General features: G+C 32.5%; 1 protein-coding gene across 5 annotated transcripts in view; it reads left to right on the top strand.

Annotated features, from left to right (window-relative positions):
* Positions 1-26,348, top strand: part of LOC110021763 — a 93,000-nt gene that overhangs the window by 33,279 nt on the left and 33,373 nt on the right. For 4 of the 5 annotated variants that reach the window (XM_020720380.1, XM_020720381.1, XM_020720383.1 and 1 more), the window contains 7 exons: positions 2,096-2,272; positions 2,416-2,682; positions 2,816-2,901; positions 12,284-12,368; positions 12,512-12,724; positions 12,831-12,890; positions 19,582-19,664. In XM_020720380.1, the coding sequence (XP_020576039.1) occupies positions 2,096-2,272; positions 2,416-2,682; positions 2,816-2,901; positions 12,284-12,368; positions 12,512-12,724; positions 12,831-12,890; positions 19,582-19,664 (971 nt within the window). The remainder of the gene's footprint in view (positions 1-2,095; positions 2,273-2,415; positions 2,683-2,815; positions 2,902-12,283; positions 12,369-12,511; positions 12,725-12,830; positions 12,891-19,581; positions 19,665-26,348) is intronic. The other variant, XM_020720382.1, reaches the window with a different exon arrangement.

Raw genomic sequence — 26,348 nt, forward strand, 5'->3', positions numbered from 1 at the left:
GCGAACAACGAGCCGTTTTGACAGCCCTGCCTGCTGTGTTATCGGTGTTATTTCTCCGTCTGCGGTATTATTGGTGTGATTCCGTGCCGAGTTACATTGATAACACCAATAGTACCACAGAATAACATTGAACAACACCTGCTGTGTTATCGATATTATTCCGCCGTCCGCAGTATTATTGGTGTTATTCGGCGCTACAGAATAACACTGATAACACCAATAATACCACAAAATAACACCGTGTAACACCCGCTGTGTTATCAGTGAAATTCCGCCGTCCGCAGTGTTATTTGTGTTTTTCCGCGGTTTTATTGGTGTTATCGGTGTATTTGCGAGTGTTTCTCGGGCGTCATCGTTATTATTCCACCATCTGCGATATTATTGAAGTGATTTCACGACATTTTATATTCTACCGAGCCTATTTCGAGCGAAACATGAGCCGAACATGAACACGAGTATGTTATTTGAGCCGAACACGAACACAATGTTCACGAGCCATTTCGAACACAAACCATTTTGAACTCGGGCCATTTCTAACACGAGCCAAATTGGAACGAGCCGAACACAAGCCTCGGCTCAGCCATCTCGCTCAAGCTCGGCTCGTTTACAGCCCTATTTACACCGTATAACACTCGATGTTATGGTGTTAGATGTTCTTGCTGGAAGCGAAAGCATCGTGTCATACGAAGGGATCATGGTATACAAAGACCTCCGAAACTCCCATCGTTCTCTTCCTTCAAGCAGTGATGGGATCGCGACGTAAAAATACATTTGACACTCCCACGTGACTAGATTGCGACATGCCAATCCTCCAAAACTCCCATCGTTCTCCTTCTTCGATTGCGACGGGATCACGACGTACAAAGACCTCCAAAACTCCACACGATGGGAGTGCGACGTACAAAGACCTTTTGTACTCATCTTTCTCCTTGGTGATGGGTTGGTGGCATACAAAGACCTTTGAAATTCTCATCTTTCTCCTCCCGCCTGGGATACAGAGCTTGTCGGAGCTAGCTAACAGACGAGTATGGTGATCAGATTAAGGTTTTAATGAAGAGTGCTAATTTTTTAATTTGAATGTTTTGGGTTCTAAGAATGTAAATATTGAAGTTTGAGTGTGAGATACGTAATATTGACAGTTTTGAGTGCTATGTATATAAATCTCCCAAATATCAATTGAATTCTAAATGTGATTTATCAAGTTTATTATATCTATTTCACAAAAAATAAGAAGATGCGAAAATAACTTCTAGATTTAAGGCTGGGTTGTTAGGGGGAAGAAATGTCTCAAACATTCTAAATAACAAGAGCATATCTTAAGGACTTGCTGGTAAAGTTTATAAAGTTGTTATAAATCTAGCTATGTTCCTTAGATAGTATTGAGTGATAAATTAATCACAAATTGGGGGTAGATGAGAATTTTATGATATTTTTGTAGTAGATCTCAGAAGCATAGTTTTAAGAATAATGATATAAGAAGAATCGGGTAAGTAAGACCCATGGAAGACAATGTTGTGAAAAATAGACTTGGTTAGTTTTGGCATGCAGAATGGAGGGTATAAGTGTGCAAGTAAGATGGGTAGATGAAATTAATGTGAGAGGATTGGGAAGAAAAAGCATTCCATAGGTAAGATGAATAAAAGCATTACAAAATTATTTGCATGAAATATATGTAATGCCACAAGCGGTACTTAATAAACATTAGTGGAGAACTGGGAACCTTTATTGCCACCCCAAGTAGTTGAGATAATGCTAATGATGATCTTGCCTGAGCATAGACATTGTTGAAGTCTAAGTTCAAGTTCACTACACCGCTATCCAACCTATTTTCCTTCGTTGTAAGGGCTAATATCTTTTATTTCTTTTTTGAGGAATGAAAGTCATTTCTTTCTTTTAAAAAACTGCAGCTATGCCAAAATATTGCATTTTCAATTCTAGTTGTGCTGTGGCAATTTTTCTTAGCACTTTATGTGTATGCACAACTTGTCTGCATATTGCATTACAATTGTATATTGATTAATCATCCTTTAATAAACTTTGCTTTTTTCTTCTCCCGAACGATGAGTTTTATTTGCTGATTATAACATCATCTCAGGAAAACCTTCGGTTATCTGCTGGAAAGCAAACACATCCATTTTTTTCCATCTGTAGAACTATAAACAGATCGTCACCGACTAAAAGTGTAGAAAAATCTGAGAACCGTATTTGGCTTGGTCTTGAAGGGGATCGCTGCTTCTCGTTTCCTCCATTTCATGTGTTTGATGCTGTACAGGTGGATATCTGATTCTGTTAATATGCTCAGTGGAAGATTTTGTTTACTTTTTCTACAGCAGTTCAATCTTTCTTTTTCATGAATTATAATAACTCTTCTTGCTGAATTATGATGAAAATTGCTGTTTTCATACGGTATTGCAGGATGATGTTGCTGTTCCTAATTGGGAAAACTGGAAATTTTTAGAGACCAGCCTGCCAAAATTTGATGGATGTTGTAGTATGAAAAATTCGTCTGTTTTTGAGGTTTCAAATAAGTCCTTATTGTTGGAAGCTGCTCGTGGAAAGGACGAAAGGTTGGATATTTTAGTAGTTGATGAGAAAATGAATGGTGCATATAAGACAATAAGCTCTTCTAAATTCTCAAGCGAGCTGCTTTTAAAAGAGAAGCTATCTTCCCCATCAAAAATGGTAATTATCCTATGGAATTTTTATAATAAAATATTTGACATTGCATTTATGTGCCTGCCTTCATATTATACATAAGCCATCCCCTCCATGTTATATATAGAACATCTAACTCTTGCTCGTTTATCATCAACAGGCTCACTTTGGCTGCAACTTTTCTCGGACATCACCGTATGTAAGCATTGCACATGACGGGGATCAAGACGAGATACACAATGAAAGGTTAGCTATATGTACTATATGCAATTTCAGAGCGATGATTATATCATAGATATTAGTTGGACAAATTTTTACCAAGATTATTTTCTTGCTCTTTGATGGAAGCTCTTTCAATATATTTCCAACTGCATTGGGCTAAACCCTTAATTTCTAGCTTTCTTTTCTCAACTCTGTTTTTTTAAAGTCCTATACCCCAGTGACATGGAGTTTTGACCTTGTTTAACGGAATTGATTGTTTAAATTGGTCATTATGTTTATTTCTAAGAAGCTAAAAGCAAATAGCTGGGATATTGATTTTTTGATGATTATGTGTTTTTTAAGAAAACTTGATTTTTTTTTTAATTCTCTAAATTGAACTCTTTTATCTTTGCATTAACAGAATTGATTGCTTAAATTGGTCATTTTGTTTATTTACAAGAAGCTAAACCCAAATAGCTGGTATATTGATTTTATGATGATTATGTGTTTTTTAAGAAGACTTGATTTTTTTTTATCTTCTTAATTGAACTCTTTTATCCTTGCATTAATAAAGGATGTTCTCGTAAGAAAATTGTGATATTTGAGACAAGGTTGATTCTGATGATGGTCTTTTTTTGTGCACACTTGAAATTACTTCAGTCATTTAAACCAAATTTCGTGATTATGCTATAAGGTTTAAAGCTTTATTTATTGGCTAAATTATTCTCCAAGGGATTGATCTCTACACCCGTCTATCTTCTTATGTCTTTGTTTACTCTTATTCTTTATGTTTAATATCTTGGGCATGAAATTTATGATAAATTTGAAATTATAATAAAAAATTCAAAGTCTTCTTGATCATGAGTGTATTTTTTCTGGTTTTTGTTAACTTTTTAGCTTTTGACGTTCTAAAATTGTGGTTTCTATGTTTTTTTTTTCATTTAAGTTTTAGAAGATACGAACAAGAATGCTATGTATTGCAGATATTATATTGAGATCTTCAAAGACGTGATTTTTTTTTATTTTTGTTGGTTATGCGACCATTCCTCCATACCACTAAACTAGAGCCTTAAAAGGGAGGGGTTCAGTATCCCATAACCACACTTAATGGAAAGAAGAGGGTGCAAAGGGTGGTGGGTCTGCAAACTTAGAGAGGAAGGAGTTTCTCTTTTGTGTGTAGAAAGGAGGTCTTTAGTTTTTCAAAGTGATGTGGCTACTTTTGATCTATCAAAGGAATAAACTTCTAGGAATACAGGGAGCAGCATTCATTTGGAGCCGGACAACAAGAAGATGAGAGATGACAGTAATTACCTCTTTCCCATGTCCAACTCTCGTCTACTCATTAGATGATTGTATCTTTTTGTCATTGACAAAAAATAAATCATATCTTTATCCTTCCGCTTTGTAAGAAGTTTTTGATGTTTTTTTTTTTGGAAGTTTAAGGGATTGCTTGCTCTCGTTTGACTGTGAATGCATGTGGATCTCATTGAGCCATATAAATTTGCTTATGTTTGTATATTTTTTATGTTCCCCTTTGTATTTGGTTGCATGTTACCATTAATCCAAAATATAGTTTCAGTGTGTTGGCTATTCTACATAGAAATCCAAGTGTTGGAAGAAGAAAGGGTTATGGGTGAAAATTTTGATTTTTGAGACTTACATTATTTAAAAAAGCTAATAGAAGATTACTACTATCTAAGAAAGCATTATCATCTTTTGAAGGGATTAAAGTTGTTTGCTTTTTAATCAAGAGGAGTTTGAGTTGATGAACAAGCAAATACTAAAACTTATTTATCTATTTCTGCCCAAGAATGCTGCCTTCAACATTTTTAATAAAATTACCACAATAGGCACAATGTATGTCACACCCCAATTGAACCCCCTTTAAAGGTCAACTGTGGTGCAACAGAAATGAACATTTGGTCAGACTAAACTTTTACCAACACTTATTCTAGCTTGCAGAACCAGAATCTATTATGTGATGAACTAATCTAACTAAATCGAATGTACATGATACATTTTATTTCACAATTCATTCATTTTCACATATAGTTGAAAGCGTGGAAACTCATATCACCAAAAACATGTATGTATTTATAAAAAGTCGCTAAATTCAAAATAATAAAAGTGCCTTCCCAAAAGTCTGTACAAGCTCCAAAAATTATGAAATGTAAAATTTATACAATCCACACCTAAATACTTGTCGCGGTGCTCTTTAACCCTTCCTGAACATCAGCGTAAAGTGAGCTACATCAAGCTCATCGAAATAATCAAACCTAAGATAATATGTTATAGACGAAAAGAAACAACGTGCATGTTTATATGTAATCCATGTACATGTCCACAATACATGTCTCAACATGGTATAAACATATAAAACATATAAAAGAAAATACATTTAATACTGGAAATTATGACTGCTATATAAAGCATGTAATCATTCATGCTTGTGTTATCTTCATAAGCATATTGATAAGAGTCATCAATCTAGTCATATGAATGCCACTTGTAATTATGCAGGCCTCAACCATTTTTATGCCATGTCATGTCATTGGGTGGGCGCCAATCCCAAAGACTTCATTAACTATTGATACAAGTTGGACACCCCCAACATGAAAATTATCAATAACCCTTCTTAAACCAACAACTCCTTATATTCTGTCTTTGATCCCAACAGTTCCCGAAGTTGTCTCCGTTTGACTACTAAGAGTCTGGAATCCCATCATTTCTTATCATCTGTGCTTGTAAGTATTAATGTAATAATTTATAAAATCACTTGTGACATTTCTTAAATCATAATTTCTGTAACAAACATTTGTCATAGGCATTTCGTATATCATGTTCATGAATCATAACAATGAATAGCTGTAAGTAATGATTTCATCAACGTATTCATCTGATTCATAGTTATCACAACTTGACCCGATGCTTGGAATTAAACAAGCCGGTTACTGACGATTGGACAGTCGGAATTAAAATTCTCTATATTTATTTTCCATAACTAACATTTAATTAATGAAAGAGCCACTAAAAATAGTAAATTAAAGCAATACAATTAAATTTACCTCATTACTGGTTCTCTGCTCCCAATCAATAGTACACAAGCATTCTCTCTTATAACAATATTATATGTTACTTTATCTTTTTTGGCTAATTTTTTTGGCTTGATTATTTTATTTTTATGTTATTTAACTATTCCTCGCCATCCTCATATGGTCACTTTATATTCTTTAAACTTTTTTGTTGCATTTTGTGATAAATGATAATGGTGACTTAGTGATGGCAGTGGGTTGCCTTTTGATGAGATTAATGATTAGTAAATGCGTTGAATATTTAGTTTAGCATCTCAAGATGAGATCTGGAGTTCTAGGTGAAATATTCATGTGTTTAGTGATTGAAATGCTTAGATTACTATAGATTAAGCTTGTTTGGACTGATTTGAAAGATTTCTTTAGAAAAATGGTGCAAAGTTGGGTAAATGGTTGATGATTTTTATGGGTGGTTGCCTTAGATTGTGGCATTATGATCTTGAGTAGATTGTTAAATTTGAAGTTTATGTGCGTGTTAAGCGACAGATAATAAGAATATGTTCTATTCCTATCTCGCCTGACCGAGGGCTTCTAAGAGGAATTTTAGAGTGGTTTCGAGGGTTGTGTGTGGATTAGTGAATGTTATTTTAAGAATATAAAAATATAGAGAGGATGCTAATAAGATTGATAGTGAAACTTAAGATAATTGCAATTAAAATTAAAATTAAATAAGATTAACTCTCTAATTTCACCAAAGAAGAGCCACACTTGAATTTGCCAAACACCTAACAGAGAAAGAAAAGTTTAACTCAAATATTAAATCACTGAAATAAGTCATTACATATTAGCCTATTTATAGAGCTTTCATTAAGCAAAAGTCAAATAAAAGAAGATGTAAATTTTAGAGGAAAAGATGGATGACTATTAATAGATGAAGGTGCTAATCACCTTTCAATGTGGAAATTGACCGAGTCAAGAATATCAAATAGGTTGGATGGCTAGAACATGCCAACCCTGTATGTGATTCTGCCACCAAATATTTTGGTAAGATAACTCCTGAGGGGGAATCATCACAGTATACGAGAATGGTTTGTCGAAACATAGTGCACCAACCATAAGGGCATCTAGCCTTAGGCTAAACCCAGAAACATCCTCCAAGAGGGAAAACACCACACTTATCTGAGATGAGCGGGATACTCTACTTCGAACCCGCACAGAATGCTTAACCGGATAGAAGTGTCATGGAAAGAAGTATTGCTTTCTCGCACAAGAGAGGTATCAATCGAACTTACTTTTTTCTTTTGACCAGCCCATAGAAGCTTTTATTTTTTAAAATTCAAAATTTCTTGAAACTAAAGTTAAAATTTAAATAAAAAAAAACAAATCCAAACATTTCTTTTAATTTGGCTTTTATAATGAGCCTTGAATGAGCACTTTCTTGGGCTTTTGTTTGGACTCTTTTGTAAATGGTCTTTTAGTTTTATTTTATTGATTTATATGATGTGCTTTATCAACTCCAGCAGGCTCAATTGTACTCCACTTCGTCAAGTTGAATCTAAGAAGTCTTCTACTAATTGGTGCTAGAGTCTCCAGGTCAGAGCAGGTCAACCAAATATCATCAGAAGGTGGTTTATTTTTTCATTAAACTTGAACATAATGCTCTACAGTTGGGTCAATTGGTGTTCCTTCGTGATGATACATTCAACATCAAGAAATGATGGATGTTGTAAATGGGAAACTATATTTCATGCTAAAGAACCATGACCAAACCAGTGGAAGTTTGCTAACTCTTTCATATGATATAATTTTTTCAATATTAGTGGCATAATGAATTAGCATATCAATAGGTAAATTAAGCTGGTGGGCATTAGATCCAATTTTTGTAAAAGTTTAATTTGAGTTTCATGCTTTTGCATGTAATTTCTTAAACTGAGTGGTGTGATATCGCTCAGGGCGGATGCGAATCAAAATACAGTTGCCTTTAAATTCTTTTATTGACTTGTTGTAATTTGCCTTAGAAGCATATTTATCATTACTTAAAGTAATTTTCTTTGTAATAGTATCAAGGAGATTTTGAAAAATTTATGCAAATAATATGCCGAATCAGAGAATGCATGAGTTGGAAGATTGGCTACATCAGTAGGTCATTTAGGGTTTTGACCATATATTTTTTCAAAATGTGTACTCTTAGGTTTTTAAGAAGTGGTGTTGTCATATGTAACTGAGAGATTGGTAGATGCCAGCTCTAGTTTCTAATTTTTTTTTCTTACACGACTCCTGATAGATTTTCTGAAGCCCGATTAATTATTTTAGTTTGCGAAAATGAAATATATAAAAATTTTAATTTTGTGCTCAATAACTTCTAGAGAATCTAAAAAAAAATGTAACAAATCGAACATCGTGATCATACACAATGGTTGAAGGAAAGCCATATAAATTTACAATTTCTTGAAAGAAGAATCTAACAATGGGAGAGACATCAGTAATTTTTGAACATGGCAAGAAATGTGTCATCTTTGAGAAACGATCAACTATAACAAATATGATATAATGTCATCGAATTATACGGGGCAATCCTATATCAAAATTGATGAAGAGATCTTCCCACGGCCTCTAGGGAAAGGGCAACATGATGTATTGTTTGGTGGATTTGACTTGTTTACCGGTCAAACATCATGCTACTAAACTTTGAACATCTCATTTAAGTTAAGGCCAATAAAATTGAATTTTCTATGTAATAGACGGTCATATCATTTCCAAAATGTCTAGCTATTTTTTCAAAATTTAACTTTGGGATTAAAAATTCTCTAAATAAAGTTTGAGTATTATAAAATTATTTCCAAAACAGCTGACATCGTTCAAATTTTAGAATATTTAGTTTTGAAGAAATTATGGTTAAAGCTACTTTAGATAGGACATCAACATATTTATTTTCAATCTCTTATTTTTGGTTGAGGACAAAAAAATAATCTTGAAAAAATTCAACGCATTTCGTATGTTTTGACTTAACTTTCATTGAGTATTGATGAATTTTAGGGCATGGTGATCTGAGTTAAGAATGAACTCTCTATGTAAAAGATAATGTGCCAAAAATTCAAAGATTGAATGATCACATAAAATTCTCTATCATATGGGGTGTGTCATTTTTAGCCTCATTTTATTTCTCACTAAAAAGCAATTGAGTGATTTTTATGACTTAAACTTTCACCAATTTCAATTTTAGAAGCATCAAAAAATACTTTAGAGGTTTTAGAAAAAATAGATTGCCTAATGATAGAGGTATAAGTAATTAAAATTTTAACATGATCTAAGGATTTTTTTGCTCCTAGAGTCTAAAAATATTTCTTCAATTTCAGAATGATGGTGACAGCAATAATACTAAGTCCTTAATGATTCTTTTATAAAATGTAGTTAGGCTATAATAACTTCATACTTCATTGAAACTCTTTAGTTGGGAGCCAGTTTAAGAATTCTTGAACATAAGAAGGTTCTAATTTGATTCTAGAAGTAGAAACAATGAATCTTAGAAAAATCTACTTAGTTTGTGAGAGGAAACACTTCTTTAAGTGATATAAAGTTGTTCTATTTTTAGGGTTTAAAAAATTTGTCGTAGTTGCTCTAGATGGCCTCTCTCACTTAGGCTAAAAATTAAAATATCTTCAAAATATATGACAATTTTCCTATAAAGGATTTTAGGATGGTGTTCATTAGCCTCATGAAAGTACTTGTAGCATTTGAAAGCCCAAAGGATATGACCATCCATTCAAAAAGTCTGTCTTGAGTCTTAGTTGCAATTTTCTACTCATCTTTAGATCGAATTTGAATTTGATGATAACCACCTTTTAAATCGAACTTAGAGAAATTTTCCCCTGAGATTGAGCCCAATATGTCATCTAGTTGAGGAATAGTAAATCTATATTTAATAGTAATTTTCTTAATGGCTCGACTTTCAACACATTTTTAATCTGTCATCTTTCTTAGGTGTTAATAATGCAAGAGCTGCATGTGGGCTAAAATTTCTTTGTAAACCCCTCAAGTAAATCATCTACTTGTCTTTTTAGTTTAACATTCTCATTGGTTCTCATCCTATAATGAGGGATGTTAGGAAGTTGTGAACCTGAAGCTATATCAATAGCTTATTGAATGGAGCTAAGAAAGGGTAACCTATCTGGCTGTTCATTTGGTGCAATATCACTATACTCATAAATGACTGGTAAGAATGCATCAGTTTTGTGCACTTCATTTGAAAAAGGTGTTTTTTCTCTCACATTTAAGTGAAAAGGGGACATTATAAATTTTTTTCTTATGATTTGAAATCCAAGTGTTTTTTGCTTTTGGAGTTAATGAAGCAGACAAACCAAAGGTTTTGGAATTGAGATAAAAAATAACAAAGTTATACATACTAATATGATTTACTAAGCTTAGCTCCTTTCCTTATGGTTATTTTATATTGTAAATTAGAGTTAGGTTTTTGAGGTGCTATGGTTGGTGTCTTCGCTATAGGTTTGATAAAAATAAATTCAATTGCCTTATTATTATTTTTGAAATTCTAAGTATCTTTTCTATCATTGTGGATCACATTTAAGTCAAATAATCAATATCTAGCTATCAAAATGTGAGCAATATCCACTGGGTGGACATCTCACCAGATTTTGTCTTTATAGTTACTAATCTTTATAGGAACAAGACACCTACTTGTTATGGATAGAGATGTATGGTTGTCCCAGCTAACACAAAATGGTTTAGGGTGCGATTTAGTTTTGAAATTGGCTCTTATAATAATGTGAGTTGAGATGACATTCATTATAGTTCCTCCATCTATAACTAACGTACATCTTCTTTCATTTAAATAACACATGCTAAAACTATTCTTTTTTCTCAAATCATTTATTTCATTTTTGATAATAGTTAAACATCTCATTACATTTAATAGAAGATAATTCATAAATTCTAGATCATCATCAGAAAGTGGAGTCCTTCATAAATTTCTTCCATGTCTTCATTTAAAAGATTCTTAGTCTCTTTTTTGAAAAATGATACGAGCTTTCCATTGATTTTGCATATGATCTTTTTTATGACATTTGAAACAACTTATATCTTTATCTTTATTATTTTTAGAACTTTTGTTAATCGAAGTTTTGAAGAAATGACAGTAGGCGGAGTGGGTTTACTGATTGGCCTATGAGATGAATGAAGGGTTTTTGACCTTTGTGTTTCATAAGAGAGATTTATTTCGTTTTTCATTAACAATGTATAATGGAATACTTCTTCTTTGATTTTGGGATCAAATAACTTAACTTTATTTCTAATATTGACCCTAAGTCTAATGAAAACTTATTGACTTGTTGTCAATCATTATCACTGCAATCGATTCTAGGTATTTTGTTACACAGATTACCTTGCTTTAAGTTCAATAATTGCCCATGCAATTCCTTATCTTGATGTCTAAGACAATATTTGGTTCTTAACATCTTTTTTATTTCAATCTAATAAGAATGATCCATCCTAACTTTTATTCTTTAGCGAATGTATTATCCCAATAAATCTTAGCACGCCCAGTTAATTTCTTTTTAGCAAATGCAACTTATTCATAATCATTCATTTTATGCAAATAGAAAAAACCATTCATTTGGACTAACCAATCTATAAATTTATTTGAATCACAAGATTCATCCTTAGAGGGAGCTTTAATTTTATATGTCCTAGATAGATCATTAAAGTCATCACTCTTCCTATAATGTTGATCTCTTCTGCCTCCACTCCTAGGATTAGGTTGCTTTCTATGGAGTTGGCCTTATACTAGCTATAAGTATGAATCATTTAATGATGTAACATGAGTTTGGGTCGGGGGTGTGATAGGTTTTCTATTATTTTTAGGATAATTTAAGATAGTTTGCATTTGATCTTTCAGTTTTTGCATTTATTATTTATTATCCTTAAATAGTTTCTTAGTCTTAATATCATTTTTATGAATTTTATAGTCTAATGAATCGACTATTTGAATTAGGTTTTAAATTTGGTTTTGAGAAGTAGCCCTTGATGCCATGAATGATTTCTTTTTTAAATGACGAAAAAGAAGAGAGGAAAATGTTATAGTTGTATGAGAGTAACTTTTAAATATAGATTCAAAAAATAAAGTGAATTTTAAGCTGTGATGAGGGGGGTGCAAAAACCTTTTTTGTCACAAGTTCTCCTTAGGTAGTTTAGGACTTTTTGATGAGGGGGGTGCAAACACATGATAAAGTTCTCCTTAAGTTATCTTTTAAATTTATTTTCTTGATCCACATGACGTGCTACATCCCCTAAATTCTTATTTTGTCTATGTCATTAGCAATCAATGGTTGGATTTGTTAGCTGTTATTTTACGTCCTAACTTGATTTTTTTCACCTTTACCTAGGTTGGCATCATATTCTAAACAGAGCATTTGTTGTGTGGATTGCAGCTTATGGACCGAGAAGTATCGGCCAAAACTTTCTTCAGAGGTCAGCCACTAGTAAATTATTTCTATGAAATGTATGTTATGTTTTCGTGGTTTCTTCCTTCCTGATTCTTTCTGTTTAGTATCCTTCATTACGAAGACAAATTCCATCTTTTCTTAAGTTTGACTTTTTATATTGTCCTCCAGGTTTGTGGTAATGTTGAATCTGTGAAGCTCCTTAGTGATTGGCTAAAATCTTGGGATGAAAGAGTTTTACCGAATGCTACAAATGGAAATCGTAGAAACCACTCTTCTATTGAAGATGGTGATTATAAATTTCATGATCATGAGTCTGATACTGATGAATTAGATGGTGGGGACTTGTTAAAAACAGTGCTGCTAATTACAGGGCCGGTTGGAGTATGTAACTTTTTTTGGATTTTGTTGAATCTGAAATGATTCGACTTTTGTGATTATTTATTATGTCAAACTCATTAGCTGTTGCTTAAAGTTGTATTATTTGCAGAGTGGGAAATCTGCTGCCATCTATGCTTGTGCCAGGGAGCAAGGGTTTAAAGTAATAGAGGTATGCTGAGATGCTTTTTTATTTTTGTTAACATTGTATTTTTTTTCCTTGAACAGACATTAGTTTAAGAAGTTGTCTGAAGATAATGAAATGTAATCTGCCTTTTTATTTCCCGTGATTTCAGCAGCAGCTTTCATTTTTTATTTTGATATTTAGTCGCTGTCATTATACATTGTTGAACCTTTTAACTAAAATTTTATTAGGATTTTTGGGGCATAATTTGCGATATGATGCTGACAGTGATATCACTTGATAGGATGGCAATTTCTTCTTATTGCTGGATGGATTTTCGTTTCTTTGAACTTGTCGCTAGTTAACTTAGAAAGCAGAATGAATAATATATGGTTTCTACCTAGGGGGTGTAAACGAGCCGAACATGAGCGAGCCCAGGTTCAGCTCGTATTCGGCTCGTTTGTATTTCAAGCTCAATGGTGGGTGTGTGTGGGCGAGCCGAACACGAGCCGTTCACGAACAAAAAGTGATTTTGACAACCTTAATCACATAGCCATAAGATGTTAAGGATTAGGGCAAGATTTAAAACATCATTTGAATCTAATTTAATAATTTTTATTTTATTTACTTCAATAATACTTTTAATTGATTATAACCCTTTGTAGCCTTGTAGTCAAGTAAATATTTTAAAAATACTACTCAACAAATATATATATATATATACTCATTAACTTAGCGAATGAGCCGAACACGAGCTTTATAACGAGCCGAACATGAGTTGTTCGCGAACAACGAGCCGTTTTGACAACTCTATTTCTACCTGACGCGTCAATGAAAGAAAATAATACTTTTCACTCAGCCCACCAGTTGGAAGGTTCTGCTAACTGAATAATGCAGGACCAACTTAAGGCATTCTACTACCTATAGTGATCAGTGAGGAGGAGATGATTTCAGACGAGATAGAAGAAAGGGAGCCTTTTAACGGAGCACAATTTATTTGTAAGGGTTGCAATTCAATTGTAACTTAAAGGTCAGATTTTATATCTATGTGCTAGGGTTGTGAACAAGTTGAGTCAACGTCGAGTCATGGCCAATTTGAGTTTAGCTCACCTATCTCATAATAAGTACGAACTTAAGCTTGAACTCCAGCCGAACTTGTATCAAGCTCTTGCTTAGCTTGTTGTATCTGCTGAATGCGCAAGCTCGACTTGTGAGCTTGTGTTTTTCTCTAAATTCTTTAAACTATTAACCGCAATGAAGCGAGAAAGTTGTGATAGGAGTTTGCAAAAGAATGTATTAGGGGTGGAAGTCATGGTCGGAGCTCATTAGGGAAGTAATCAATAATGAGTAAGTCAGTGGTGGGAGCTCACTAGAGAAGACATCAACAACATGTCTGTGAGGAAGTTGTGGTGGAAGCATACCGGGGAAGACATCGATCACTTGCGACAGAAGCTTATTGACATGAAGACATTGACATCTAAGACGAGGAAATTGTGATGGGAGCTCGCTTGAGAAGGCATTGATAGGGCCAAAAATTTTTGAAGAAGAGTTCATGGCACTTGTAGGCTGCAATGTCTGGGATTTAACTTAAAGTGGGGGTTGCATGTGATTTAAGATTTATCGATTTAGTCAAGAAGTCTCACAAGCCAAAGAGTTGTCCCGTCAAGTTGGAATTCTAGCTAAAAAAAATAAAAAAAAATAAAGAAAGCTGGAGTTCGTGCTCATATAATGTATGAGTTGTAATATGAATTTAAGCTGGAGCCCACGATTTAATAAGCTTGACTCTAGCTTGTTAAAGAGTCATGTTTGAGTCAGCTCGTGTGCTAGCTTAGCTCGCACACCCCTATTATTGGCAATGATCTTAACAACTATAATGGAAATAAATTAGCACTATGGATGATAGAAATCAGACGCAGGAGTGACACCTATCTAATTACAAAAAATATGCTTGGTTATCTGAGCACGCCAATGAGGTTCAACAGATTCTTTATGGGAGGTTAATTGAACAAATGTGAAAGGGATAATGGTGCATCCATACATGATGTTTTAAATTGTAGGATTTTATACAATAGATCCATCTGAGGCACAAAATCATGCGTACAAATATATTTGCAATGTGCAAACCTTTAATTCTGACAATTATTTGTTTCTTTAAATAGAAGCAAAAATATAAAAAAAAATAACAGATAAATTTGAAGTTTGAAAATCTTATACTTGATTGGAAATGTAGTCTTCATTCAAAATTTTAGCTGTGTTGTATTAAATTGAACAAAAATCAATCAAACAATCAAGCCAATCACTAGTAATTAGAAAATAAGCGCAAGAAAGATAAGCGATCACCAGGTAGAAGAATCTATACCTCATATTAATGTAAGGAGATAACTTCTCCAAAGTATCAACAACTTCTGGTTTCACTATGAGAAGGTTTGCAGGAATTGCATGTGAAGTCCCGTTTCAGTTACTCGAGGGAGAAGAAATGAATAGCCGTAAGATGAAACAAAGAACCGAAGAAGAGGATGGGATAAGTCGAGTAGCCTAAGAAATGGGAGATGAAGCAGAAGGTTCGAAGGCCAAGAAGATAGATTTCACTCTATAAAACGTCGCAATCAGAGTTGAGCGACTTGTCTGTGGTGAAGGAAGATGGGAGGAGAGGAAGAAACCAAAGGGGAAGAAGAAAGAAGGCTCGCTCTTTTCTCATACCTTATAATGAGTCATTGGGTGCAACCATTGTAAAGGAGAATGAAGAAGATGAATGGAGGAAGAAGGGAAACCATCATGGAGGAAGAAGGAAAACCATCAAACCCTAACAGAAGAAAGGAGGCGCTTGTTTCATCTGGAGGAAGCATTGAGCGTGGCCCTTGTCATTGAAGTTGATGGAGATATTCACGCATGATCGTCGAGCGCCACACAAGAGGATGAGGCGAGTTCTTGCAATTGTAGGAGCACTTAGTTGAAAGTTTTGGAGTTGAAATAGGTTTTTCTGCGTGAATTCGAGCCTTGCCACTCAGTTCGAATAATTTAGGGCAAGGGAGAGGGGAAGTAAGGTAAAATACTTAATAATTTGAGTTATTATGTTTAGTTACAATGAAATATTAGAAACTTTATGTTTAATTGATTTCCATCTTATTGCTAATTGTTTTAAGGTAACAATAACAAAAGATTAAAGCATGAAAAGGTGAATTTTGCTGCACGAAGGAATTCATGTATGAAGTTTAATTTAAATGTTTAATTTTTATTTTTTATGATATTAGGTGTACAAGCAATTTAAAGGTTTCTAAGTTAGGTATGATAAAATGTTTAGGAAAATAAATTATGGTATAAAATAGAGTAATGCAAATGTATGATGTAGCTTAATATTAAAATAAAAAAATGGCTAAATTAATTAGTTATATGTTTCATGAAAAAACAAAAAAGAATTGGATGAGTATATAGGTATATGTTTATATAATTAAAATAATAAATAAATAAATTTTTTTTATATGAATGCCCATGTTTATGTTAGGTCTTCAATTTAGAAGAGTCAATGTCAGGGCAAATCAAATCAAATTGATTGTCATCGAGACGAGTACTCATACTTTTAACATATAATAATATTTTATTTCTTTGCAATTATTTTGCAGTTGTTGACACTTGCGCAAGTTTTATTCTGATTGAGATATTCTTCTCTTTATTGGTCACATTACTATGAATTTTTGTAGCTATTTACTAGCCTACATTGTATGCTAAATTGAATACGATAAACACATGAATGATTATTTTATGTTGACTGCTTGTTTTGCTTGACTAACTATGATGAAGTCAACCTTTTATGATACTAGTAGGGGAACACTAAAGTACTCGTGCATATATATGAAAATGAATATTAATATTGAAATACCTTAATTGATATAAATTTTTAGGTGGTGCTATTGTGACAGTTGTACAAATATAAAATGATATTGATATGCAATTGATGTAGTAAGATTCTTTGAATGACATCAAATATTTATATTGATTTATTAATAACTTAACTGACATTCATATTACTTTCTTTTCCCTTGTATTACTGTAGTCTTTGAGAATGAGTATTCACTGACTTGTGAAGCTCATTGTTATTTTAAATTATTTTCATGTTAATTAAATGATTAAAAGATGAGCGATATAATGGATAATATTTATAGAGGACACAAAAAACCGATAATAAGGTATATTTAAATACAATGCTTTAATTTATTTATTGACTCGTTCATTTGTTAATATTTAATTATAGAAAATAAGTATAAAAAATTAAATTCTCACCGTCCGACCTTCAATACCCGTCTTTGTTGAATCCAAGTCTCAGGCTGGGTCGTGACATTGCATGAAACTTAAAATTCATTTAATCAAAATGGAAATAAAAAAGAATTCAAATAGGATATTTGTTTTTCATGCCTTGGGCTATACATTATTAATAAAAAAAATTGTCTTAATTTTTTATTAAAAATACTAGAAATGAAGTCAATAATTGTATCCAAATTAAACAAATTACATGGTATTCTATAGTTACTTCAGTTTGATAACTAAGCAATCTCATAACGGCCTTCGCCTAAATAGGAGGGAACCAAATAAAGGAAATTTGTAACATAGACGATCATTAGAAGCTGGCTAAATGATTCATGAATACCATGACATAGAAATCATTAGGAAGCCAAAATGGTAGGAAATTGGAGTTGAGCGCTATGAGGCTTAAGGAATGAGAAATCTTATAGAAATAATGATTACATCCAAACCAGCAATTCAGTTAAATAGAGAGCAAACACACAAAGAGAAGGTTTTGCTGATCGAGTTCAATATGAATCTGTTGATCTTGAGAAATTCAATTTTTGCGAATTATTTAGTTGATGCCCATTTTGGAAATGTTGGCATAATTGTCATACTTGTTGAGAAATTTATGAATTATCATATTCCTAGATCTTATTTACTACGTTATAAATTGTATTTGTTATCCATCACAATTAATGGACGTGTTTTCATCTTTTCTAATAGCTTTAGAAATAAGATCAGTATAAAAACATCAAAGTCCCGCTAATGATATGTTCGTTGTGAATTTTGAGGATTAGAAAAAAAAAAGAGAAAAGAATACTCAATATTGATTGACAGAACATGATATCAAGTTAAATTTGATATTAATATTTGGAGTAATGCTAGAAACTTTTGATATTTATAACTTGTTAGCATTATCTTGTCAATTGTGAATAGTGTTATATGATTCAACATAAAATGCATGTTATTTTGAAAAAATAAGCTTAGTTCATAAAAATCATAAATAATTTATTAATTATTCAGCAATTTAAGAGAAACAAATGAGCTAAAAGTAAAATAGAAGCAATGCTATGTAAATTGAACATTAGATTATTTAATATACATGAATGCTAATAAACTGCTGCCATGACGCCAAAAAAAAAAAATGTAAATAATGTTATCATGATTTTGCTAATGCATAAATATTAGAGTAAATTGCTAAACTCTAGGACTGCAACTCAAAATATATGAATTTTTTTGTCTATAATTTTCATATTCATAAAAAATTATAGTCAACACGAGAGATCATAAATTAAATTAACTTTGTTTCTTCATTATTGTCATCATCTCCCAAATCATAATATTCTTTACCATTATCATTTTATATGTTCAGTTGCAATGTATTTTACCTAGATAAATATTCTCTCTTTTTCTATAAATGAGTATCAATTGTTGTAATTTTTTTCATGGACACAACTATCTCTCCCAACAGCACGCCATGTCAACTTCTTTCCTATCAAGCACTAATTCATCCTTTTCATCTGACTCATCATTTTAATTTCCTAACTAACCACTAACTTACAGTTGAAAGACTAGAAGAGTGGTTGAGAAACCTTTTAATTGAGCGAAAAACAAAGGTTCACTTAACATCTGTAGATTAGCCAAAGGGCATACATAAAATCTATAGCCTAAATTGCAAGTACCTAAACAAATAAGAATTGTAATAGGGAAGAGTGCAGGAATCATAGAGAAAGCCACAAGAAATCTGAAACTACCGGAAAGAAAACAGATGAATCACAAGGAAGCTGATGAAATCAGAGTTCCCATAACTATCATTCCGGCATGCAACATTGATCATTTGAATAAAAGCATCCAGCTAGTGGCGGTATTCCCACCGAAGGACTTTCAGAAAACTGAGATAAATGATGTCTAACCTAGAGTTGACTTTTAGATAAAACTGGAAAAGAATAAAAGGAACAGTATTCATAATTCTGATATTCGTGTTGTGTCATAATGCTGATGATGATGATAGAGGGGTGAATGTATGATCTAAGTTCCAACCCTCTACAGTATCAATTAAAGTGACCAACCCAGAGGAATGAGAATATATAAGATTATTTTTTGGAAACAGAATTCTATTTGCTGATTGCTTGATTTGGCTTTCTACGTTTGTTTATATCGTCTAATGTGATGCTTGATTCTTGAAGGGAATTGATTGGTGCTTGATATAAACATTCTTAGTGCTCAAGTACTTATATGCAAGTAATAGTCTAAGTGTGGAACTTCCTGGAGAACAATTTTAATTTTTGTAATATGGTTTGCATCACTCCTGTCACTCCTGTCTGCATTGTGTTAATAGGCACCCTATCATGTTTGGCTATAAAAGCTCATGGAAATCATGCAAAAAATTAGAAATATTTACTTTTCCTTATTTGTTTTTTCCTTGCAACGACATGCTGTATTTGTATTTTTTGGGCAGGTAAATGCTTCTGTCCTGAGAAATGGTGCATTCGTGAGGCAAACATTTGGTGAAGGAGTGGATTCACTTGGACTTACTCACTGGTTGGCCTTTAAGCTTGTTTTTTTCAGCCTTGAAAATTTCTATTTTTCAGCTATTCATTTTTTTGATAGATATATAAACTTTCTCATGGTGGTTTCTAGTGAACAGTTTGTTTGCCACAACATCTCTGTTTGATTATTTAGAAAATTGTTGGTTACTACAGTGTGCACTGTGGAAATCTTGGACATCTTTTTTGTCTAGGCTGTGTGGCTTGATATGATAATTTTTATTTTAGGTCATGTGATTTCATATGTGAAACTGATATTGAGAGCCTACAAAACCTTAGGGCTGGTTTGGGGTATTTGCAACTATTTATAAAGCTTTAAAAATAAGAAAGTATTTATAGAACTGTGAATTTTTTGTCCAAAGCTCCTTTCTTTTAAGGCGATAGAATTATAAAATTTTAAATCAAGAAACTATGGAATGTAGCAGTGTCATTAGATTTAGGATTATGAGCTCTATCATGCAAGGCTATTCTAGATGGCAAATTTTTCTGAAATGTTGCTGAAAATCTGTTAGCTTAACTCAAATAGGGTAGCAATATGGAAAACGAAGTGATAGAAAGTGGTCCCATATTGATCCTTAATTTGTTGTTTAAATGGAGTATTTTGGTCTTGATTTTACTTTCTTCATTAAAGTTTTAATTGTAATTATTTACTTTATTAAAATTTACATTTATAATGATTCTAAAATGAACATTCATCACAAATATTTTTTTTGAAGAGCTGTTTGGCATAGACAATGGCTTGCTCTGCCTTTAGAGGAGAAAGGTAATGTTTGACTACTTTAATACGCCTTTTTGTTGACCATAGTATCTACTCCATAACTCAGTTCATGCAAATATGATGAAAATAGTCAATGACCGTTGTGACACCATAAAAATCGAGTCTAGATTGACTTGAGTGCAACCTAAATCATTCAATGATGCTCTTTTAACAAAATGGAACGTCGTAGCATGTCTGAAGAACCAAAAATACCTATGGATCTTAATATGTTTGATCAAATATGATGAAGTTGAAAAGCAGTAATTTTATGCATAGATCAAAGACATTATCTCGAGTATTGTCAAAATCATTCGAATGTCATCCGTTTGTAAAATAGATTGCTTTGATGTATCCAGAGCATTATCTAGGAGGGATTTCTGCAACCAATTTGATTGAGTGTAATGAAAATAATGGCCTATCTATGCGATGTCACATGAATCATAGTTGAAACACCCCGATACCCATCAAAATGGTTGAAATGTTGATAGATCCAAAACATTCAATTAGGAAGATTCCTGTTGGGTAATGTGGAGACCTGGTCCACTGTAATTTTATTAACCTCCTAATTAAAAATCTCACCTACCTACTTTCCCACCTATCACATCTTACCTACCGCTCTCATGGTTTCTATAAATAGCCTCTTTTGGCTTAAAGGAGAAGTCAAACCAAGCCCTCCTGAGAACTAAGAGAAAGAGAGGAAGAAAGAGGAAGGAAGAGAAGAAAATAGAGATTTTATTGTAAACGTCGAGACGCTCGATTGTATAATTCATCGAAAAAATAAAATCCTCTGCAGCTCCGTGGACGTAGACAAATTTGCCGAACCACGTAAATCTGTGTCGCTCTGGTATTTTTCTGCATGCAATTTTACTCGTTCCATTTGTCGCTTTATTGCCGTCATTTTTCACAACAACTGGTATCAGAGCTTGGGTTCGAATCTAAGGAAGAACGATGGGCGAAGACGAAGTGATGACATTGGGGATCGAGAAGTTCAATGACATATTTTGCTTATTGGAGGATGTAGATAGAGGACTACCTATATGAGAAGAAATTTTATCTTCCGTTACTGGAAAAGCGACCAGAAAAGATGGACGAGGCAGAATGAAATTTGTTGGATCGACAGGTGCTGGGGGTTATACGATTAACCCTTTTCGAGATCGGTTGCCACAACGTTTTTATAGGCCAACATTTTGCACCATAAAGGATTGCAGGCTCGACGAGGCAGAATGAAATCTGTTGGATCGACAGGTTCTGGGGGTTATACGATTAACCCTTTTCGAGATCGGTTGCCCACAACATCATCAAGGAGAGGACTACTGCATATCTCATGGCGGTTTTATCTAGTATGTATGAAAAGTCATTGACGAATAACAAGAAACATCTGATGAAAAAGTTATTCACTTTGAAGTTGGTGGAATGTGTGTTTATTGCTCAACACCTAAATGATTTCAACACTATCACAAATCAGTTACCGTCTGTTGAAATTGATTTTGATGATGAAATACGTGTGCTGATATTGTCGTCTTTATTGCCAAATAGCTGGGAAGCCATGAGGATGACAATTAGTAGTTTTACAGGTAAATCTAAGCTGAACTATGATGATATTCGTGATTTGATTTTGGCTGAGGAGACGCACAAGAAGGATTCTGGCGAGGCCTCGTGTTCAAGTTCGGCGCTGAATTATGATTCCAGAGGGAGATCACATGACAGTAACTCAAACAGAGGAAAATCAAAACCAAAGTCTGGTCAGCAGACAACCTGCTGGAATTGTGGCAAGACTAACCACATAAAAAAGAACTGCAGGAATCCTAAGAAGAAGGAGAATGATAGAACTAATGTTGTAACTGAAGAAATACAAAATACACTATTTATGACAGTTCACAGTTCTGTCGATGACTGGATACTGGATTTGGGGGCTTCCTTCCATACATCTTCTCGTCAGGAGTTAATGCGAAATTATGTTGCAGGTAACTTTGGGAAGGTATATCTGGCTGATGTAAAAACTCTGGGCGTAATGGAAATGAGAGACTTTGATATTGCACTCCCTAACAAGAGCAAATGGACTTTGCAAAAAGTCAGGCACGTTTCGGTATTAGAGCAAGACTTACATATTTATGGTGTGGAAGGGAGGGAGTTGTTGTTCGTGTAAAGAGAACTTAATTGAGCTGATGAAGGTATGTATTAGGGTCGTTTAGTGTAATTTGGATATATATTAAATTTATATATTGCTAAAATGTTATTATGGGATTATGTTAATTGAGGTTAAAAAGATTAGCAAGAACTTTGGGCTTGTTTATTGACTTAAGGGAGAAGTGTAAGCGAGTTAGTAGATTTGGAGAATTGATTCAGGTAAAGTTTTAATTTAGAGTTATTTTACTTTTAAATAAACTTATTTCAAATAAAAATATTAAATCATTTGTGATAATTTAGTTATATAATAAAGTATAAATTAAGTGGTGGGATTTAAATGGACATATATTAATCTCAAATTTCATAAAATGTTGTAAATTAAAAATATTTCAATTATAAATTTTGATAAATCATTTATTTAGTTTAACAATAATAATACTTTGTAATTGATGAGTGCACTTACTTATATGTTATTAGTAGCATTTTTTTTCTTTTAATTTGAATTCATTGATTGTTATCGAAACCTGATTGTGCTATTTAGTTGTATTTTATGCGACATTTTAGATGTTGATCATATCATTATGATAAATATATATTTTATAAATACTAATATTATATATTAATTTAGAGAGAGAATTGAATGAAAATGATATAGTAAGAAAATCAACTACATAGACAGATTGTATGTACATGCTTAACTATGATGGAGTGTGTCATTTTATGGTATTTGCAGGAGAGCACAAAAGTACTCGCGCATGAGATAATTATATATAAAATGATATCGATATGAAGATGATATCGTACGAAATAATAAAATATTTGAAAATTTTTTATTGATAATATTCATAAATATAAATTTTAAAATAATTTTTATAATGATTTATTAAAAGTTTAATTGACATGTATATCGTACCATTTTCATTTCATTAATGTGATTTAGAATTAGATGTAAGCTCACAATTCTCTTAAACTAACATAACATTTTTAATTATTTGATTATAAGATGAGTGTTAGAAGAGAAAATATATATAGAAGATAGAAAATATATAAAAGATGTGAACCACTTGAGTTAAGGAAGATACTTAATTGTATTTCTTTAATTTATTTTTTAGCGACTTTTTAATTTTATTGAATTATAAACTATTAATGATATTCAAGTCATTAAAGATATGTATACTGAAGCTGTTACTTGTGTTAGAACTGATGGAGGATTGACCAAATATTTTCTTATTTCTGCTTACATCAGGGATTGGCTCTAAGCCCGTATCCTTTTGTTTTAGTTATGGATGGTCTTACTGGACATTGGTCTTACTGGACATTTGTTACTGGACATTTGCAGGAGGATGTACCTTGATGTATGCTTTTTTGCTGATGATATCCTTCTTGTGGATAAGACGAGAGAAAAAAGCTCAGGAAAAACTTGAATTATGGAAGTCTACATTGGAGTCTAAAGACCTTCATTTGAGTAGAATTAAAACTGAATACATGGAATGTAATTTTAGTAGCTGTAGCTTTTTGGCTCCTTTTATTATGACTTTGAACTCATTAACATCAAATGATTCCGATGCTAATTGTTCTCTTAAACCTCTCAAGAAGTTATGATTTTTTGTAGGTATTGGTATAATGAGGAGTCTGGATAGAGATGCTAATTTTGCCTCATACTGTATAATTGTCTTTGAACTTTGAGTGCTGAAAATTTTAGCTTGAAGTACTAATCTTGCTAATGGCAAATAAACTAAGTTCTGAATACTTCTAAAAAATTTGTTTCATTCAATCATCGAAATTGGCATCATCTTTAATTTTTCAAGATGCCATGCTTTTCGCCACCATTTCACAGCTTTGTCTTCTAACATAAAAATAGCCAATTACACTCTTTTGGAAAACTATCAAGCAAATCATACCATCCAAAATTTTTTCTATTTTAGCAACCATTATTTATGAATAGTTGGTTAACTTGCATTTTTAAATGTTTTTGGTTTAAGTGTCTGAAATATCATTTCATTTTGATTGACTTTTTTTGCAAATTTTTATATTTGCCTACTGCAAAGAAGATGACTTTTCAAGGGATGGTTATTTATCAATCACTCTAGAAATGAAATTCATCATATTGTGCCGCTTTATAGGTTGAGTTTCTATGCTTTTATTAGAATTATCCTCAATTTGCATTTTGCTTTTAGAGTTGGCTTAGATGTCATTTTTTTCTTTTCTTTTCTTTTTTTTTTTTGACATTTTATAGATAGATTTATATTAATTTTTGGTTATTTAATGCATGCTATTTTTTGATGATTATCTAATGCATACTAGATTGACTTTCTCAACTTAGATCAACCTATTGTTCTATTGTTATCTTATTCAATTTTAATCTCATTCTTACTTTTGTTTCTAAATCCAATTATGCTTCAATCGCAGTTTCTAATTTAAATCTTTCGCTCTTACATCACTTTCTATTACACCTCATTTTAAACATTCTTAGACAAGCATGAGGTGCAATAGATGCAGAAATCTTAAGGGTGCATTCTTTTCCGTTGTAGTTGTATGAATTCTCAGTTTAAAAGCAGCTGTGAAAAAATTGTTATTTAAAGTTTGATGTTCCAGAAATAGTTGGTATGTTTGAAAAATTCAGTTTTGAAAGTATTGTCTGTTGATAAATGTTTGAAATACTCCTTTGCTCATATTATTTAGAAAGTTTAGGTGTTAGATATGTAAATATATATGAATTAGGTTGTATTTATACAACAAAAGTCATTACACATATAATAAAACCTATTTATTTATGATATATTTTATTTGTAAGTATGCACATATTTTATTTTCAAGCATGTGTTTATTTTTATAGTTTCATCTTATAATAGTAAAAATAAACTAATTGAAAGTTAATAAACACATAAAAAGAAAGCCAAGCTATCAATTAATGTTTATTTGATGTCAATTAAACACATCAATACATAGAAATTGTGTTAATTGATGTGTTTATTAACCCATTTATTTTTTACATTTATAATAACATTTTAATAAACTCATGTTATAAGCATATGAGGGAGAAAAAAGGATGTGGGTGCAAAGCTTGATTTCTTTCGCGAACATTGACAATTCGAGGGTATAACAGGGAAAAAAGACGTGGGACCAGATGCGGGATACGGGCGCAAAACTGCGATCGTGATCTCCGAAGAGATACATGTCAGTGGTTTGTAACACGATTTAGAGAAGCTCAATCAAACACCTGATTCAGAAACTTGGTTTCGAAAGCGGGTTAAAAAGCTGAAAGAAACACACCCTTGGTCACACACTTTCTCACCAACACTCATTTGGAGTTTATTTGTCAAAATATATCAAGCAAAAAACTAGTTGGCGTGGATTGTCATATAATATAATTACACTTTAATAATCATAAAAAGAGATTCATGATAATCAACAATAGAGATGTGTACACAATTTATATTATGAAAAATATACTACAAAGCTTCGATATAGTTCATAGAAACTTTTTACGTACTGTAAGCTATCTCCAATTTACCTTTTGTACATGTTTCTTCTTTATTTCATTTAAAAGTGCACCATTTAAAATATTAAGTTAAGTTCAAATTATTTCATCTTACTATGGCTCCATCTGTTTCTTTTCCGAAACTAAAAATAGTCGACATAGTGTTTGATGAGCTATAAGGCTAGTGGGAATGATACATTTAATACAGTAATCAAAATACAAGAAAAAAAATAGTATAACATGCATACTAGTTTTCTACACAGCATTTGTATTTTTTACCATAAATATGACCGTCTTGTTGCATTAATTTGAAG

This window comes from Phalaenopsis equestris, unplaced genomic scaffold, assembly GCF_001263595.1.
Source record: "Phalaenopsis equestris unplaced genomic scaffold, ASM126359v1 Scaffold000143, whole genome shotgun sequence".
Classification (NCBI taxonomy): Eukaryota; Viridiplantae; Streptophyta; class Magnoliopsida; order Asparagales; family Orchidaceae; genus Phalaenopsis; species Phalaenopsis equestris.